Source organism: Nothobranchius furzeri, chromosome 12, assembly GCF_043380555.1.
Source record: "Nothobranchius furzeri strain GRZ-AD chromosome 12, NfurGRZ-RIMD1, whole genome shotgun sequence".
Taxonomy (NCBI): domain Eukaryota; kingdom Metazoa; phylum Chordata; class Actinopteri; order Cyprinodontiformes; family Nothobranchiidae; genus Nothobranchius; species Nothobranchius furzeri.
In genome coordinates, this window is record NC_091752.1 from 56,330,837 (window position 1) to 56,351,708 (window position 20,872).

Below are 20,872 nucleotides of genomic sequence, written 5' to 3' on the forward strand. Positions count from 1 at the left end.
AACCGCTTAAATAACCTTAATTCCCTCCAACCTGACACAGCCAAACAAAACAACGAAAGTTTCAATTTCACCATGGAACAGAACGCATAGACGGCTTTGCAGCTGGCCGCTGACGCAGGTCGCCTCCCGTGTGTCAGGTATTAAAAGCGACAGCGACGAATTTCGCTGATCGCGGTCGTTTGTCGCCTCCCGTGTGTCGAGCCCCTTAATAATCGGCTTTGGATATCGGCTATCAGCAACAAAATTCTTTAGGGGCAGCAGTAGCTCAACAGATGGAGCGAGTTGTCCAGTATTTGGAATGTTGCAGGTTCGATCCCGGCTCCGGACAGAGAATTCTGCTGTTGTGTCCTTGGGCAAGACACTTAACCCACCATGCCTGCTGGTGGTGATCGGAGGGACCGGTGGCGCCTGTGCTCGGCAGCCTCGCCTCTGTCAGTGCAACCCAGGGCAGCTGTGGCTACATCGTAGCTCATTACCATCAGTGTGTGAGTGTGTGTGTGAATGGATGAATGATACACTGTAGTGTAAAGTGCTTTGGAGTCCTTACTCGGAGAGGCGCTATACAAGTGCGGGTCATTTATCATTTAAAAATTGGGATCGGCATCAACCTAAAAAAAATCACATATCGGTCGGCTTCTAAGTGATAATGTTACTTAAATACTTTAATAAACAAATTCACAAGGTCAAACACTTTTCCTACTGTTATTAATACAATGCTAATGTATAAGATGCACTATGGCTAAAGTAGTGTGTATAAGTAGCCTGATTTGGAACTGGCTGAAATGGGGTGGGGTGGGGTGGGTGTGGGTGTGTGTGTGTGTGTGTGGGTGTGTGTGTGTGTGTGTGGGGGGGGGGGGTTACAAGTCATCACCAATCTGAAGAGCAAATCAGTGATAATGAATAATCTTTTTCTTTTTACTTTCTTTGTTTATTTAGCCAGTGTGAGTCCATGTGAGGTGAGCAGAGTAAATCAACTAAAATGCTGCATGGAAATGAACAAATTCAAACACTGAAGATGAAGACTTTAACGGATTTGAGGAGGTGTAATGGACTGAAAAGTGAGTTTATTGTTCTGTTTTTCATGTGCTACAGCAACGTTAAAAGTTATGATTTATTGTGAATGAGTTGAATAAAGTTCAACTTATCTGACAGCTTGTTTTGCTTATTGCGCCTTATAGGGTAATTATAATTGCACCTTGTGAAGCACCTTCACATTTGGGCCGGGGTTACGACTATCCATGGTATTTGTCGATATGTGCTACATTGAGGAAATGCGTAGACACATTACTACGTCTCAGGCTGTTTACCTGAAGAGACACGTTACCTCTGGATGTTGTTATATTACTGCTTGTTGTTTGTTTACCTGACAGTTAGTTTGTAAATGGCTTGTAAAATATCGTTATTATACTGTAAACAAGAAATTTCTCCCATTGTTTATCGTCATTCACGTAATCACGACAAACAGTATTTTTCTTAAATAAATCACATCAAACACTGTATATTTTTGCTCATAATTATACTACAGCTCTGCATTTTTGAGTAATATCACCTATTTAAAATAAACCGTGTTTAATAGGCATATTATTATACTGTAAACAAGAGCGAAACTGTCGTAACACGCTGCGGTAGGAACATTTGACGAGAAAGCACATATAGTCAGAACACCGGCCCGGTTCTGCCCAGGCAGTCTGGATGCAATATCAGAGTCAGAGTATCCAGTGTCCTCATTGTGTTTATTGCTCCTTATAATCCGGTGCGCCTTATATATGAAATTAGATCAGTTAATTGATATAGCGCTTGAATGTGCCTTTTAATCCGATGCGCCTTATTGTACAGAAAATCTAGTAAAAACATTTTTTCATGATTCTTAACATTCTAACATAGTATAAATATATTGAAGAGATTAAAATATTAATAAAGAGGTTTTCTTGCATTTGTCTAAAAACCTCCGCCAATAACACATTTTGGACCGAAAGCAACTATTGGACAATCCAACTGTCTATCTCACCAAACCTCCACACTTCCCTGGGTCCTCCCATTGCACATTTGCGTATTTAGCAACAGAACACCACTGATGTGAGAGGTTCTCAGCTCAATAATATCAGAGAAGGAGAAATAGCCGGCTGCTACCACTTCAACTTTAGGACAAACTACCACAGTACCAAAAAGAAAAACGGCATTTGAAGTCTTGGACAATAAAAGACGTTTGGACTTAGAAAACAGTGACTTGTGTTCAGCGATTCTCTGGCAAAGTGGGTTTCCGGTTCCGGCAGAAGATGCTCGAAGGGAGGGGTGAGTGTTCTGTGGCTGTGTTTGCATTGAAAACCTAGCTTGTTCTGCAGAATCACCCTAACAGCTATATTGGACATTCCTATGTAAAACATCAATTCAGAAAACACAATTTAATACCTACAAATTCACTAATATTCATTAAAACTAGCCTAAAACTTGTTGAAAGAGCTCTTTAAAATGTACCTTTTAGTGGAACCAAACAAGCGTTTAACTCACCTATAGAACCCCTTTATCACAGTTACCATGAGAGAAGATACCAAGCCCTGATAAAGCTTTTTTAATATTCAGAACACATGCCTTCACCTGCTCCACCTAACTGGGATGACTCTTATACTCCTGACTTCTGACCAGACCAAAGAGCTTCCCTCCAGTCTTCCTGGGACGGAAGAGGAATGTTGAAACCAATAAGGCCACTTCAAAGACAGACACACAAGGAAAAGAGCTTAAAGAAAGGATATTGGATGTGCCCTCGCAACAGAGGGGAACCCTATCTCATGCATGCATGAGGGTGTGTGCATGAACACTACGCAGGTGGATGACGACAACCAAGCACCCGTGAAATCTGTCTGAATTGCCCTGAGCTGATAACAACACCAAAAAAGGGCTTTTGCAGTGGAATGTGAAAAACCACAACTTTGCCAAGTTACACAGCTTCATCATGTATATTAATAATAAAGCTCAACTGCAACAGCTCTGCATCTCAATTAAGTCGGCACACATTTTTGATAGTCAGTTTGATTCCAAGTGAAGAAAACACGAAGGACGGTATGCAAAGAAGACTTGTTTTAAACAAAGACTTGTTTTAACAGTCGGGTGGTTTTCCGACATTTTAAGTTGCGAGTTTGAGGTCATTGTTGCAAAAGCAGGCAAGCTGTTCCCCAGATGAGCAACCCCTTCCTACACCCCCCGCCCATCCCTCCCTTGATGGTGCATCGCTCTATCTCTATGCAAATGCCCTTAATGATCTGAGGCACACGGGGATGAAAGAAGTAGAAAGAAACTTCTCTGTGCAGCTTTGTGGTGCTTTCTGTTGTTGTTGCTATAGTAACAAAGACCTGGCACTCAATTTGATACAGCAATGCTTATTTACAGGACGACAGGCTATTCTTTTTAGTATTTTACCATAAATATGTATATATTGTATACAGACTGTGTTTCTACAACAGCTGCGTGGATAAACACACACACACACACACACACACACACACACACACACACACACACACACACACACACACACACACACACACACACACACACACCACACAGATTCTTGCATGTAGAAGGCCTCTCGAGCAGTTCAGCTTGTTTAATTTTATCATCTATCCCTCCATACACACTCACACAGACACACAGACACGCACACACTCACGCATTTACACACACACACTCACACACCTGCAGAGCAGTCTTGCTTTGACTTTGAAGTTCTTCTGGATCGCCTTTAAAGGCCTTCAGTGTTGCTACGGCAGCAGGCAGGTAGAAGACATCAGAGCGCTTAATGTGCGTGCGTGTGTGTGTGTGTGTGTGTGTGTGTGTGTGTGTGTGTGTGTGTGTGTGTGTGTGGAGACGGAGTACTTAATTAGCAAAGCGCCCGACGGGCCATTTGCCGTTTCTCAGTGTTTAACACTAAACGAGGAAATGACTGGCTCGTTACTGATGCTAACAACGAGAATAATTTGAGCAGCAGCCGATCCGTCTGCTGTGTTTAAGCCCATTCTTTGGTGCTCGGCCCACGATAAGAAGCAGGCGCGGCCATCAGTGTCTCTCCTTCTGATATTTGCACTGAATGTGAAAGCAGAAAACGCTAAAATAAGTGCTCCTGTTGTTGAACACTGATGGAAAGAGAAAGGAACAGCGGTGATAAGCACGTCCTACAGCTTCAGACGGCTCCATCCTCATAAAACAATAACAGTTTTAGTTTTACAGGACAATAAAAACTGTTCTCCAGCTACTGAAAAACTACTTATACTGTCCAGTTTAATAATACTGCCTGGTCTGGTTAAAAACAACACTTTTTCTAAAACTAGAGTGAAGTCTGTTGAGTGGGTCGTATTCTTGTTCTTGATAGCGCAGAACACATTTTAGCTTCAGGAGAGCCCTAATCTGCTTGTGACAGTACCGTAGCTCCGCATGAGATGAATTAGCTGGAGGAATGTAGAAGTGGTTCCTGACCTGGGGGTCCCGACCCCCACAAGGGGGTGCCAAAGCTAATCAGTGGGTCGCCAGGACCTCTCCACTTTAAGGGGTTAAAACTTCATTTATTACTTGTTTATAGCCTACATTTTGCTCACAATTTTTTTCATGAGTGAAAAGTTTACTGATATTAAGACAGGAAATAATTAGTACAGAAAAAGTAACACACTTTTAAGAACATTTTGCTCAGCTCACTGTTTTATTTTCAAGTGTCAAAAGTTCATTAAAGATAGGACTGGTTGATTAATCACAGCCTTTACAGTAAATAATCTAGTATAAACAGTAATATACACATTTAAGTACATTTTGCTCAGTGTATTTTTTATGTGTCAAACATTTATTGAAAGGAATGATTGATTTATCAGTGTTTACAAGAAACAATGTGTTCAGAAAAGTAATACAAGCTGTTAAGCACATTATGTTCTGTTTGGTTTTGTTAATGACTTTGTTCTGTACTGGAGTCTACTATTACTGTTATCTATTGAATCAAAGCATATTAAAATGTGCTTGAACAATTTTATCATTTCTTAATAATGTTTGTACTGGAAGAGAGAATGGGAGGGGGTCGTCAAAAATTTTACTGGTAAAAAATGGGTCCCTTGGGAAAAAGGTTGGGAACCACTGGTCTAGACCTTGAGCTGAAGAAATAGAGCAGGAAATACAGTTTTACCTTATTTAACTGAATAATATTCCAACTGCCATCCCAAGAGTTTTTAACATCGATGATAGAACAAACAGTCTGAGATTCCAGCATGCTAATTTGGACAATAAAAGAAAAAGCTGTTTAATGATTGGCGTAAATTAGTTATGGCTCTGTTATATGTGGATAAAACAGATTTCACTGATATTAAACACATTGCTTCACAGCATTGAGATTAAGTTAGAGAGGGAACACGCGAAAGACAAGAACGTTCCGAAGTTCTAGATATTCCGTTTTGACAAGCAGAGAAGATGCAAAGTGAGTGGAGGTGGGCCGTTTCCTTTTACTGAAGTTAGGAGAAGTACAACATTTTATATCTTCAGACTGCTGCAGCTTTTACAGATTGTCAATAACTTCATCTGATGCACAACATGTTCCTAACTATACAGCCTGACCAAGGTTAATGCTACCATCCAGGTGAGATGGTGAGTAATACCTTGCAGTATGTTATATTGTGGTGCTTTGAGATGGATAATAAATGCTACACAATATTTATTTAACAAGATTGAGAATATTTTAACCATCTAAAATTAAAGCTTCCTGGGTGTTTAGTTTTAGTTTCACACAACTTTTTGTGTTTAAGGGTGTTAAACACTCGTTTAAGCTACGTTGTACTCTAGGGAAAAAACACCATTGTGTCATTTCCAGTACCTAGAAGTGAGCAACATCACCGCTGAGCTTCAGACGGCAGGATTTCTGTTCACATTTCCTGATATTTGGACATCTTGCCTCTGACTGGATAACAGTAACGCGACTCTACCACTGACTTGCAACATGGATGATTTATATCCACATAAAACACAAGCTTGGAGGAGTTATGCTGTGTGGTGAAGCTGCTAATGCTAACGGTTAGCTTCTACTAGCCGAGACGTCCTCTGCTGATTCTTGGATGCTAAAACAACAACAGCCTTCTTTTTATAGCTAAAATTGGACATAAACAAATTTCTCCAGAATTAGTCCATTCAGGAAATGACACATGGCGGTAAGATCGTAGTGGTTTTTAAATGTACACAAAAAGAAACTTAGATAATGGTCAAAATATCTACAGAAGAAACTGACATATCTGTTATTATATGGATAATAAACATAAACACTGGACTCAGAAGGAAAGGGAAAAAGTTCATTGGAAAGTTTCATAAAGGCACCATATAACTCTCAGCATGACAATAACAACCCTGAATAAACCAAAGGCTGTAAGACTGTAAACATGACAACTGTGCACCCTAAAGGGTGTGTGAGTGAGGGATGGTATTTTACTAAAAGTTGGTTAATGTTTCCTTTTTTAGTAAAAAGCTTTGCTATTTCTCTAATGATGAACATTTTATCATTAAAGTGTGAAAATGACAAATGAAGCTTTCTAGTTGTGTCCAACAAGCAGCAAACATCTGTCACAAGTGAAGTTCTGATCTAAGAGTCTCCCGGCTCTGGGCTTTAGCAATTTCTCACTGTTTAAATAAAGATCAAAGAGAGTGAGCAAAGGTTGGCTTGTTAAAACCAAACTCCACCTTAAATCAAGATTCATATGCACTGTTCTCATGATCAAAGACTGAAGTCAGTGGATATAAACAACTCTCTAATAAAGTCTGAATCTTTATAGTTTTGCGACGAGAAACCTTGCACACTCCACTGACTTTTGCTAGGCTTCAGGACCAAAGAAGCACGTTTTAGTGCAGAGATAAATCAGCAGGACTGTTGTTTAGACAGTATCTGTCAACAGACACAGCAGGTTAGTTAAGAATATTTCTGATTTCTGCCTCTAATCGTCATTTTTGCTGAGTGAGATTCAGTCCTTTATGAGGAAGTATTGTACCGTTTCTGAAACTTTTCAGTCACTTTCTATTCGCGGTACCTTAATGCATCTTCAAGCTTAGCAATCTTCCTCTTGGCCTCTGTTGTCTCCTCCTCAGCCTCTCTGTGAACCTCCGACACCTGAAAGACAGATGGATTGAAAGCGGGACAGAGGTAGAGGTTAGTGCAAAAGAAAGGTGCCATCAAACATCACTCATGAAGCCTCTCCCGCCTGCGTGACCTTCTGCATATGGCCTCGTCTCTTCTCTCCATCACCCCATCAAAAGAATGGTTTGAACACCTGAAGGGCCTCTCACTCTGGATCTATGGCAGCCATATGGACCATTCTCAAGCCCAGATACCGTACCAAGGTCTCTCTTGTGTGTTATTCCAGAGCAAAGAAAGAAAGAAAATAAACAAACTATTTTCTTTTCATTACTTGCTTACCGTCACCTTGTGAGAAGAAGCCCAGGAGAAAGGGAAAGTTAAGAAAAACACCGGCTGATTACAAGAAAAGAATAAGAAGCAGACATCAAAACCAAAACTACTGAGAGGCTTAATTGAAAATCTCCCTGAGCCTGAATAAAGAGCACACACAGGCCTGCTAAGTTTTTGCAGGTGTATCAGTTAGAGGCCCCGCATGTGCTAGTCCGCCACGCTTTGTAGGTGTGGGACTTTGAAGATGACCCAGGTGCAGCTCAGTCTTTTAACCTGATCTTTACCACAAAAAAAGTCTGGCTTAGACGGGTCTGGTTCAGCTCAGATTAATTAACAATGACCTCCGGATTCTGTGCTTTATGGCTGCTCTTTGACTTTAAAGAGACTCTCTAAAACGTAACGTGTACTGCTAATTAAATATGGGCCTAGGTATATTTTACAGGACAATCAAAAGCTCACAAAGCACTGGTGTTTCTCAACGTGCTCCAAAGAGTACGTCTGATTTAGCCTCACTTATTTCATATTCTTCAGACTAAATTGATCCTGTTGCAGTTCTGCTTTCTTGCTTTTATTTTGTTGAATTCAGGTCTGTTATTCAACAAAATAAAAGCAAGAAAACCTCTTCACTCTTCATAACCCATGACAGAAGCAACAGAGAGCAGAATGAACACAATACCTTTTTCTCATAGTTGATCTGAAGTTCATCTTTCTCCTGCCGAAACTTCATCTCTTGATCCTGGCACAAAGCAAAGTGGTAATAATTAGCAATGTAGAGATGCTATTTGTTTGGACCTGATCCTTTGAACATAAATATCATCCAAACGACAAACACACACTCATGTCTTAAACCTTACTTTGATGTGATGGTGCCTTCGATACTCAATGTCCTGGAGCTGTTGTTTGAGCTGTGCTACAGTCTTCTCCAGGTCTTCAATCACCTCAGATGCCTGCAGGAGGTATAAGATAAAAGAAATAAAGTATCTTGTGGTAGTCAGCAGTAAATGTATTGAAAATGCTGCGTAGACGTGTTGTGATGAGAACCTTGGCAGCAGATAGAGCGTGTTCCTGATGTAAGTGGCTGATGTCGGCCTCGTGTTTGACTTGCAGCTTCTGTAAAGTCTGCTCATGCTGCTCACTCTGCTGCTCCTTCTCCTTCTGCAGCATCAGAACTCTGAGCACATTAAACATCGGTTAGAATGGCTACACTACTACGCCCTCCCATGCACTTGCTCCTATTCAATCACGTTATCTAGTGATTAATCGATTATTTCCCATTGCAATCCAAGCCTCCTGACAGTAAATTCTAAATACGAACCCTGAATCCCCATTTAGCCATTCATGAGCACTTAGCAGCATCTCTGTCATAGATGTCAAACAGCTCCGTACCGTCTGTTAGCTTCCTGTAGCTCAGCACTGAGGGACGCCATGTGGATCTCCAACTGGGCCTTTTCTTGACTTACTTTCTGACGCAATGCATTGCCCCTCTCCACCTCCACAGACTGCTGGCTTACTCGTTTCTCCAGATCATGCATAATTTGCTCCTGGACCACAAGGATGCACAAAAACCTCAGTTAAATAGCTAAAAATCATTAAATCATTGACTAAAAACATATGTGATGACGTCAAGGATTGATTAACTGCATTTTCACAAATCAAATCGCTAAGAAAAGACTTAAGTTAAAGAGAGCTCTTTAAACTTGTAGTCCTGATCATAAAATTATTTTATTTTAACATGATATTGTAAAAATAAGTTAAACTTAACCACTGCTTGTGTTTAGACGCAGATAAATCGTTTTGAACTATAAATTAATAGTAAAACATCAGTTTAATACTACATTTTCTCACAGCATTTCAATTAAAGCGGCTTAAAAGGACCCATGTGTTTGTTATAAGTGGCATCAACCTTCTAAAATTCCTGTATCACAAAAATTAGGACCAGAAGGTTTTACAATAAAACCATTATTAAAGTTTCATGTCTGTCAAATGTGATTCAGTCATTAGTCTTTTGTCCACTTTGACCACAAAACCGTCCTCCAAACAAAAACTATTATTGTTTTCATGTAGTCAGCTGCAAACTCAATTAAACCACAATAAATGTACTGGCACTTTTTCCCCCAAGTTCTACATTGCATCAGAAAATGAAGGAAACAAGTCATCCTCAGACAGAAATGGTATACTTTAGCAATTTTATTAAATGTTTATATATTGCATTTAATAAAAGGCAAGATTTTTTTTGTTCCTTTATTTGTCTTGTTAGATCTTAATCTGCAAAAAGGTTTAAAAATATGAATTAGATCATTTAGTTGACAAATTATTTTCTTTTTTTTACTTAAATTTGTACTGCTATCAAAGACGACAACGAAAATTGACAGCAACAAAAATCTGAACAGAAAGCGGAAAAGATGGAAGAACAGGAAAAAGAACCAATCAGCAAATGGAACAGGCGGGACTAGACAAGAAAAGAACCAATCATTGAAAACTAATGACAAACTACTGGTAACAGTTGAACAATTTACGTTTAAAAGAAAAAAATGCCCGCGACTGGGAGGAAAAGCATTACATGTGACGATCTGAAAAGTGTCTGCTTGGTGAGTGCACATCCAGGGTTTCCTTCCATCTTTTTGTAGCTCTGCAACAGCCGATGTCCGGCGTTCTGTGTTCTAGTGGCGTTTTTGTGAGGAAAAAAAAACATTCAGACGGCCCAACTTGGTAAATTAGTGTAGGTAAAACTCTAATAAATACATGTGAAAACAAATCTTTAGTTAACTTCTTGTATTATTAGAGTAACACCATTCAATGTTTTGGTGTTATGATGTCATTTCCTGTCATGCGTACAAATATTGCACATTATAGTTTTCTTTATTACAATGTTAAACTGCCATTGTGCATTTTGGTATGTTGCATGAATTGTTGTTATTAAAACATTATAAATAATGTTTTATTGATCCAAAGTGTGAAATGGGACATTTTCACATTTCTTTACAGCTTCAAGTGGTGTAGTTACCATTTACTTCACAGATTTTTAAAATGATTGCATCAGAAGAAAAATACATATAATACATGTAATAAAAAAATACATATAATTTTGTGACTAAAATAAGACTAACAACAAATTGGACAACTAAATTGTGATTAAAATTAAATGTAAATTAAAGTGAAATTTTTAGTTAAAAATAATTTTAGTCAAAAAAAGTTCTTGTCAAAATTAACAATGATCAGAATGATTTTCAAATGTTGTGAAACATTCAAATTATGGCTGGAAACAGGAAAAATAAGTTAAATATGATATGCAGGACAAAACAAACATCATCTTTGGTAATTAAAGGGAAACCAGGCAGCTTTGGCTTGCTTGTAGTACTCCCTAGTGTCTGTTTAGTAAAACCAGAAGCAAAACCAAGGGGTAATCGTGGGATTAGGACAATGTGAGCATGCTGTGGGTACTGACTGCACTAACAGATCATCCAAGCAGTTTCTGCTTCTTTTTATCAGTAAGTAAATTTATAATTCTGCACTTTATTTCGCTGGTTGAACGGGGGAAAATGCTGTATCATTTAAATGCTTGGTCAAAGATGTTAGTGGGCCTGATAGCTGGATAAGAAACTTGAGCAGATGCCCATCTTCTGTCTCCTGCCCGAGACAAGTAGCAGGCGGCTGGCTGTTCCCATTTCCCAGGGCAGTCGACGTGCAGACCGGCTCCCATGCAAATATGCTGTAGGCGTCATTTGGAATTGTACGATGTCCAAGGAAGATCCCGTCTTTCTCGGTACAGAAGGGCTCTACTGCGATTGGCCCTTTCATTTAGCAGCAAACCCATGCTAAGCGCAGACTGTTCTCCTGTGATCACCACCAACAGAAAGTTGTTTTGGAGAGTGTTGTATAGAAAATGTGAACTAAGTGCTGGCGCAATCAGGAGCCCTGGCCTATCTGATCAGCGAATTCACTGCGGCAGCTGGACATTAGCTACATGCTAACCCGAAGTTAACGGAGTTTTTAGCAAGAAAAATGTGGTAGAACAACAACATTGGAGGCGTTTTGCCGTGTAAGCATGTAGCTATTGTCCCGCTGATCTCTGCCCATGGAGAATCAGCTGATCTGGAAGTCCAGGGCTCCCAGTCGCTACAGTCTGGCTGTGCTTGTAATTCAACAGTCCCAGTCCATATTAGATCTCCACAGGAGACCAGCATGACTACAGCCTCGCACAGGAGCCAGTCAGTCGTGCGAGCAGGCTGCCCTGCTGTCCCCTTCTTAGCTTCTTGGGTTAGCCAAGTTAGCTACTAGCAACATTGTATTAATTTGTTCCAACCCTGTCTCAGAAGTTGCAAATGCCGTATTCTGGCCACAGGGTGGTGGGGGTGTGAGTGACATTTCATTAGCCCTGTAAAGGGTCATTTTAGCACATACTGGCTCAAGAAAATGATTTAAAAATATGAAAAGTTGTAAACCTTTTCTTTTAAACCATCCATCCCATCCATTCATCAGGCCAGACTTCCTCTCCTCTGCAACACTCTCCAGCTCTTCCTGGGAGATCCGAATGTGTTCTTAGTACAGAGAGGATAGTATAATAATACTCCCCCCAGTAGGTTCTATATTCGCCCCATGGTCTCAGACTGGAACACTGCCCTTATTACTGAAGAGAAAGCTCTGATCCATACCACACCACATCCTGGTGTCCAAATAAAACGCCAATACGCTTGTAAAAAAAACCTAATAATCAATTATGTTTATAAAAATGTACACTAACTGATTGTATAACTAACATGCACCGTTCTACTATACCTTGTTTCAAACCAACACAGAGTATTTTAACAGAGTAATCAGAGGACAGCATTTTAGCTGTTTCCAATGAAACAAGCCTATTTTCACCACCTCCTGTCCCCCAGTGTGTTGTTGTGTGTACGCAACAGCAGGAAACACCGTATGGGCAGACAGATAAAGGCGATGATGGGACACAGATAAAAGACGGAGTGTGCTAGTCGATCTGGATGTTGACAGAAGCTGGTGATGACAGCAGGTGGAATGATGAAGGAGGAGGGGAACGAAGCGTTTGAAAAGAATTTGAGAGCTGTGTGGAGAAGGGCTGGTGAGAGGGCTTCTTGTCTTTGTGTCAGCAGTGTGGGGTGTTAAGAAGAGGAACAAGGGGCTCAGTGTTGTGCTGGGACGCGTGCTGACACTTAGCTCCCTGGCATTAGATGAGAAGAGGTGCGTCTGCATACTGAGGCTTGACTGGGCACACCTGGACGAACTCAGGGGGAGCATATCAAGTCCACTAATTAGGTGCTTTAGAAGAAGACTAACCTTTACTGTGAAGTGCAGACCATATAAAGGACATTATGAGCTGTGCCCTCTTTCAAAGATTTACAGATAAAAGCCTTTGAAGTTCCAGCACTGAAGTAATTTACAGTGAAGAACATCTCTTCACAGTTTGTGTGCATTCGGGACTAAGGCCAGCAACTGGAAGGCTGCCTGCATCAACAGACATCTCCTGAGGCTCGCCAACCTGTGTGCATGAATGTATAATGTGAATTCAACTCTAGCTGGAGAACTGAGCCACAAAAAACACGAGAGTTCACTAAAAGGTGCTGAACCAGTCATTAGTCCTGTTTTATGATCAAAATAAACACCTTCTGATACAGAACTGGTCACAGCGATGTCATTAACTATGTGGGGTGTTGAGTCAGGAAAACATCGGCAGAGGAGAACTGAGACTGGGATTTAGTAGGACATTAAAAAAATATGTCACTGTGATTTTTCTATGATGATATCAGTTACACTAAATCCTCGTCTGTGTGATTTTGCATTAGTGACCGACAGTGCATCTGATTCATTAGATTTATCACTGGTTGGTAAGAGTGTGAACGAATGGCTCTTGGGATGCAAATTTAGAAAGTCTTTTGCAATACTGATACCGCTATGATACATTTTGCACCACTCCTTTTAACTATTTTAAAATATTATCTAGCATTGTGACAGCTCTGAGTTTACACACGGTGTACTGTATCTACAAACGTCACATGAGGGTTAGTGTTGGGGTTAAAACAGCTGTTTTTAGACTTCTTGATGCCAGAATAAGAAGCCATATTTTTACATCTATTGTTGTTTTTCTGCAATTTTTAAACCGACTGATCAGAAAACAAATGTTGAGACACATCATATTTTCTGACATCACTACAGAGGGGTCTCAGAAAGTAACATCCTACCAACATTGAAAGGCAACATTAAACCAGGCGAAGACTGATGTTTCAGTCTATCAAATACTTATGCATAAAGTGTCTTTCAAAAATTTGAACTGCGAATTACTAGATTTGAAGTCACTAACAAGCATTTGTCCAAAAAAGGTCACATTTTCAAAACCCTTAATACAATGTGCACAGCATCAGTCTACACTCACCTAAAGGAGTATTAGGAAAACCATATTAATATGGTGTTTGATCCCCTTTAGCCTTCAGAACTGCCTTAATTCTACGTGGCATTGATTCAACAAGGTGCTGAAAGCGTTCTTTAGAAACGTTGGTCCATATTGATAGGACAGCATCTTGCAGTTGATGGAGATTTGTGGGATGCACATCCAGGGCACGAAGCTCCCATTCCACCACATCCCAAAGATGCTCTATCAGGTTGAGATCTGGTGACTGTGGGGGCCGTTGTAGTACAGTGAACTCATTGTCATGTTCAAGAAACCAGTCTGAAATGATTGGAGCTTTATGACATGGTGCATTATCCTGCTGGAAGTATCCATCAGAGGATGGGTACACGGTGGTCATGAAGGGATGGACATGGTTAGAAACAATGCTCAGGTAGCCTGTGGCATTTAAACCATGCCCAGTTGGCACCAAGGGGCCTAAAGTGTGCCAAGAAAACTTCCCCCACACCATTACACCACCACCAGCCTGCACAGTGGTAACAAGGCATGATGGATCATGTTCTCATTCTGTTTACGCCAAATTCTGACTCTACCATTTGAATGTCTCGACAGAAATCGAGACTCATCAGACCAGGCAACATTTTTTCCAGTCTTCAACTGTCCAATTTTGGTGAGCTGGTGGTAATTATAGCCTCTTTTTCCTATTTGTAGTGGAGATGAGTGGTACCCGGTGGGGTCTTCTGCTGTTGTAGGCCATCCACCTCAAGGTTGTGGGTGTTGTCGCTTCACAAATGCTTTGCTGCATCCCTCGGTTGGAACAAGTGCTTATTTCAAAGTTGCTCTTCTATCAGCTTGAATCAGTCGGCCCATTCTCCTCTGACCTCTAGCGTCAACAAGGCATTTTCGCCTACAGGACTCCTGCATACTGGGTGTTTTTCCCTTTTCACACCATTCTTTATCAACCCTAGAAATGGTTGTGGGTGAAAATCCCAGTAACTGAGCAGATTGTGAAATACTCAGACCGGCCCGTCTGGCACCAACAACCATGCCACGCTCTAAAATGCTTAAATCACCTTTCTTTCCCATTCTGACATTCAGCTGGGAGTTCGGGAGATCGTCTTGACCAGGTCCACACCCCTAAATGCATTGAAGCAACTGCTATATGATTGGTTGATTAGATAATTGCATTACGGAGAAGTTGAACAGGTGTTCCAGGGTTTCCCCCAGCGCTTTGCTTGCCCACCTGCCAGGCTAAGCTTCATGCCCCGCCCCCCTCCCCGACCCTACCGTGTCCGCTGACACGAATGGCGCAGCGAAACGAGCCCTCCATCAGCTGGTACTGGTTAGCAACAGCAGCGGAACGTGTGCAACCACCTCACCCCCACCCTCGCTCTCACAGAGGAGCGCTGCGGGACGGAGCGCGCGATTGACCCCCACACACACACACGCACGGCCAAAGCCGCCAGGCTTAACTCATTTTCTGGGGGAAACCCTGTGTTCCTAATAATCCTTTAGGTGAGTGTATATTGACCATTCACAAATTTCACACCTTTCTTACAGTATATGCAGTCAGTCAACACATTTCTACAATGCTTCCACTTTCCTAACAGACAGGCCATGAGCAATAGTTGTTGTCTTATTTACTAACACACAACATACCTCAATAAAAACAATAATTCAAACCTTAGCTACAGTAAAACCTCTACTTTGGTGATAATATCAGCTCATACACAACACATCAGCTCAAAAAGGAGTTGATAATTAACAAACAATGATACAAATGAATGAAATACAGCTGAGTTATGTAGGGTAACTGGCTCGACCACAGCTGATCCCAGACTGGACAAGGTGTATCAACTTGGATGACACCAGACATTGATGAACCTGATAATCACAGAGATCAGATCATTTTGTGTTTTCTTTTTTTTAGAAAGAAAATGTCGGAGCTTTTTTGTTGCTGTTATTGTGTCAGCTCAGTGTATTCTGCATGTTTGTTCTTGTATGCTTCATGAATACTTTGTTCATAATAAGGAATAAAGTAAAACATGTACAGTAATGGTAACAAAAATCTGGCTTTTTCCTGGAATGATTCAAGATGTGAACATTAGACAAACAGTTCCCTACCAAGAAACAGTGTAAACACGATGGATTGTATGTAGAACTGAAACAATGTCTACAGATGACATCGAATAAATTGAAAAGGGTGCAAATGTCCATTTATTACAGTAATTCAGCTTCAACTGAGAGACCATAAAAAGGCTCAGGAACCCTCTGCAAGTGTTCTGGATTCATTAGCTGATTAGTGTATGACTCTTGAGTCTAGAATATTGAAACTTTTCATGACATTCTAGCTGTCTGAGATTTTGAATGTGGGGTTTTCATCAGCTGTAAGCCACAATCATCACAATTAAACAAAGGCTTGAAAAATTATCTGATGTATGGGTAAGCGCTAGTCAGCAATTGAAAAACACTGTAGTAAAAATATTACATCACAGATCTAATATCTTTATTAATAGTCTAACAGTCATTTATTATGAACATGCATGTATTGGACTGATGTCAAACACTCACCTGGTACAGTCTGTTGGCAGGCACCATCTTCCTTTTATGTATAAAACTCTCATAACCCTACCTGCTCTGTGCTGTACACACATCAGCCAAAAATAGCTACATCTGGTGTCTCTGTGAGCCAAATGTGGTCTGTGTCTGACAAAATTACAGCCAGGTAGATGCGTTCAGAGGGAAATTCTCTATTTAACTGGTAATAAAACCAAATTGGGTGTGCTGTATTTACAATAAGGATTAATTATTCATTTTAATATTTGCCTGATAAGAAAAATATGTCTTTAATCAAAACCTTTTGTTTTTCCTTTGAGGTGTATTTAAGACAAAATAGTTGTCTGTCAAATCTGCTTTTTTCCAATACAAACTGCTGAATGACCCTCATCCAACAATGGGGATTACATTTTCATCCCAGCAGTTGTTGAAAGCCAGATTTAAGTGACTGAATGTTCTTCCTCTCAGTACCAAGAACTGAATGTTCTACAGAAGCCCAGGAGCACCAGAGAAGCAGAGCAACGGATCGTTCGATCAGCAAGGTGACACAAGGTATTTAAGGCATTAGTTTAGTGGCACCAGAGACAGAGGCTTAGCTTTGGGTAAAATTGTGCTGTGCTAGTGACAGACTTTTACAAACACTACGTGGACAAATATATGAAAAATAAAGTTAAGAGAAATAAGCTGTATGCATCACAGAAAAATTATCAGTCCATCAATTTTCTTTTGTCTATTCGATGTCTGGCTGTGGAAGTAACTAACCTGGAAAGTCATCCTATACATGTAAGTAAAACATAATAAAGTCTATTCTATTTTATAGATACAGTAGTCTGGTCACAGCCAACAGAACAGGCTCGGTTGTGGGGCGGAGTTTACAGTTCTCTTTCAAACCATCTCCGCTCAAATTTGGACAGTGCTAGGACCAATCATAGGAACAAACAACGTGCCGTATCAATCTCTACAAAAATCCGCCAATTGAGAAGTGTACCACACACCATCGAAGAAGAAGCAAATGCACCCTTTTTTTAAATAAATGACTTCAAAGCTTCATCTGCTCATGTCCCAAAGAAAAGTCCTAATCTAAATTGCCCAAAATTGATGCCAAAATCTCCCTACAAAAGGAGCCCTGTGATTGGGTGGACCTAAAATAGTTCAGGGCAGTGGTAGACCCGTTGAGACTGTTGGAGCATGGCTAAACCAACCTGCAGAGAAAAATCTTGTATGTACAGTTTGTCTAGATTTTTAGGTTGGGAAGCAGCAGATCCAGGAGAAAAACTCAGACATCTCTCTCCCTTGTGACATTCAAGCTCATTCCTGGGGATCCGGAGCTGTTCGCAGGCTGGAGAGATTTAATTCTGCCATTAGGTTATGGGTGTTTTGGGGGGAGTGTCTCCTCCTCGTGTGGTGCTCTCATTACTTCATGCTGAAGATCATGAATTAAAGTCACCAACAGAACCACATCATCTGCAAAAAGCAGAGATAAAACCCAGACATCCTCCTTTTCCATGACTTTGAGCTCCTCTCCATGAAACACAAACATGATCAGACACCTGGTGAAGCCCTTGATAAGTACACGTGTCACAACATCTACAGTACAAGTGATTGTATTGTCAACTTTCTTCTCATTTGGACAGCACCTGGAACCGGAGATGCTGTGGCTCCTCAAAATTCACTTTCACCTTCTTTTACATGATACATCTGGATCTACAATAGGACAGCACCTCATTTCCAAAGACAATGGGCTCTTTTTACTCTTTTGGACCTTGTCAGACCTTAATTAATAAAAATGGGGCTCTACCATTGGCTCCACACATCCAGTGTTTGATGCCTGTAAAATGTGGGCCTGTTGACAGATTAAGGCCAGAAGCAAAAGGAAATCCTTGAATCCTGATAATAACTATAACCTTTATGTTATACATGGATAGATCATTTCTAAAACACACCACTTACAGCACAGAACACTCGGACGGTGTTGACGATCTCAGCTAATGAAATGTGCACAATCCTATTTGAAGCCAAAGTCTTTTCATATAACATCAAAGGCATTGCAGATTTGTGTGTGTGTGTGTGTGTGTGTGTGTGTGTGTGTGTGTGTGTGTGTGTGTGTGTGTGTGTGTGTGTGTGTGTGTGTGTACATCTTTGAGGACAATCATAGCAAGAAGTACGATTTAATATGGACCAAGATCAAAGACATTTACAGCGATGACAGACAGAGAATATTGAAGTCACTCCTACCCAGATGTTAAAGGAAGCCTCCTTTCATTTAAAACAAGGAATGAAGTAGGTCAGTATTTTATTATTAGATTCATAACTGATGTTTACATTTGGGAATAAATAATACACTTTTAAGGCAGCCTTACTGCTGTAACCCCCCAGCCAGGTATTTTCTATAAAACTGGTGCATGGTATAGCGCAGCAGCTTTGACTTAAGGCTTGAAAGGGTTGTAATGAAAAGTGTAAAGATGATTTAAAAAAAAAAAAAGAAATACTGCTATTTGGATTTTTCTGATGTTTTTCAGCTGCTTTTATATCTTTCTTTTTCTAAAAGCTTTAAAACTGGTTTATTTCAGAACATTTGATGGGTTTATATGATGCTCAATGCCAATCGTTTGTTATGCAATAAAAAAATTAAAAAGAGCCTTCGGGTTTAAGCTCAAAGAAGCTATAAAAATGGACTCATAACCACAACTGACAGAATGGAAAAGTCCTTCAGGAACTCATGTGATCATTGTCAGTGACCCACAAAGATAGCGTTAAATCTGCAGTCGCGAGCTCATTGTTTAGGTCCTAATCTCACTTCTAGACTTCTCTCTGACTGATATAAGTGATGAATATGGCGGCTTCAGTGTGATCTACTGTAGTCCTTGGCATCATGGCATAAATCTTAGTAAGATGCAACATGTCTGCACAAAGATGCATTCCAAGAGTTAGTCATAAAACGCAACTACAGCCTGAGGTCCATTGAATGTGAGCTAGATCAAGTATGAACACATAAAGTTCCTGTGCTGTGACAAAAAAAAAGGTAAATCTAAATATGAAACCATCAATATAAAATAAATATGCGGAATATGGACTTTGCAGACAAATAGAGTGAATTAAAAAAGTACTTCGGTACAGGACTGAACACTTACAAACCCCGTTTCACAGCACTTACTCGAGCACTGTTCTCTGACTCCATCCTGGCCAGCCTCTGGTTGGTGTCCTCCAGCAGCTCCTGGATGTTTTCAGTGTGTTTCTTCTGCATTTTGTATTTTTCCTGCTCCATGTCTGCCACAGCAGCGTGCAGCTGAAAGTTGAGCAGAAGCTTAATTTGAGTCACAAATCTCTACAACCATTTGTCCCGAGTGTCTGTGGCGTTTTCTAACTAGCGCCCTCACAGCATCTGGTTTATGGCTTTTCTACTTAAAAGCTTTGATGACAAAAACTAGAATGAATGAACAAAAAATATTTTGCTATTTCTATTGTTAAAAGCTAATTATGAGCGCAGATGATTTGGAGTATTTTCAGTTAAGTCTGATCCGTGATTGTGACAGGTTGCTGCTGACTCTGAGTGAACGAAACAGAGAACCACACCTTCTTCTCCAACTCGTTCCTTATAGAGTCGGCACTGTGATCCGACATCTTCTTCAGCTCCGATATCTGCTTCTCCTTGCTCTCGCAGATGACCTGGGATTCCCGCAGCACGCTTTGAACTGTGGGAGAGGAAAGACGCAAACACACGAAAACAGTCACGCCTTGCCTTGAGGTATAAACATGAACCGTGCGTGTTGAGTTGCCAGTAAATGGGAGTCAAAACAGATTGTTTTTCAAAAAAAGTTATTTTTTTTTATGAAGTGCCTTTGGAGTTAGACAACAATTAGCATAATAGAGGAGTTGGGTACAAATGAGAGAAGAAAAGGGCTTCTGTCTAAAAATGCTTCAAATGATGTGATTAAACTTGTGACTAAGCTGCACAGCTGGAGAACGTCCGTCTACGCCGGCAGCCTCTCACTGAGCTGCATCTTTCTAGGCTTTTTACTCCGAGATGCTTCTATAAACATCTTTTCAGTTAACCCTGCAATCACCTCTCACCTTTCTTTTCCAGCTTACGGATCATCTCCTCTGACTCCTTCTGCTTGGCTCTGTACAAGCTCTTCATCTCGTCAATCTCACCATTTTTTCTGTCCAGTATCTAAAGAGTGTGGGAAAGAAAATGTTCAACCTGTTTGGTGTGGAGAGAGGCCTTTTGTCATCTTTTACATGGTCGCACTGAAGATGTCCAAGAAATGTTTAGCTTAATAAAAATGTAGCCAATCAAATTAAAAAGAAAATGTACTTTCTGTTGCTTTAAATAGAAAAGATGATGGCTTAGATGTGCCTGTTTAAGCATGGAGAATTCAGCTGGAGGAGAAAGCAGCTTCACACGACAGGAGTTGGAGTCTAATTTCCTAATATTTGGACGTCTCGCCACTGATTGGCTAACAGAAACGTGACTCTGTTTCCTTTGCAACATGGATGTTTTATCTCCACAAATACCAAAAGCCTGAAGGAGTTTTTCTGTG

At 40.5% G+C, this 20,872-nt stretch overlaps 1 protein-coding gene across 7 annotated transcripts in view; it reads right to left on the reverse strand.

The window, feature by feature from the left end:
• The window catches only part of cep112 (centrosomal protein 112), a 186,984-nt gene that overhangs the window by 122,168 nt on the left and 43,944 nt on the right, over positions 1-20,872 (reverse strand). For all 7 annotated transcript variants that reach the window (XR_011515758.1, XM_070542734.1, XM_070542735.1 and 4 more), the window contains 8 exons: positions 20,403-20,502; positions 19,905-20,023; positions 19,486-19,617; positions 8,801-8,955; positions 8,456-8,585; positions 8,269-8,361; positions 8,091-8,150; positions 7,038-7,117 (listed from right to left, as the gene is read on the reverse strand). Coding sequence is in view for 6 of the 7 variants with exons in the window: in XM_070542734.1 (XP_070398835.1) it covers positions 7,038-7,117; positions 8,091-8,150; positions 8,269-8,361; positions 8,456-8,585; positions 8,801-8,955; positions 19,486-19,617; positions 19,905-20,023; positions 20,403-20,502 (869 nt within the window). In the remaining variant the exon portion in view is untranslated. The remainder of the gene's footprint in view (positions 1-7,037; positions 7,118-8,090; positions 8,151-8,268; positions 8,362-8,455; positions 8,586-8,800; positions 8,956-19,485; positions 19,618-19,904; positions 20,024-20,402; positions 20,503-20,872) is intronic.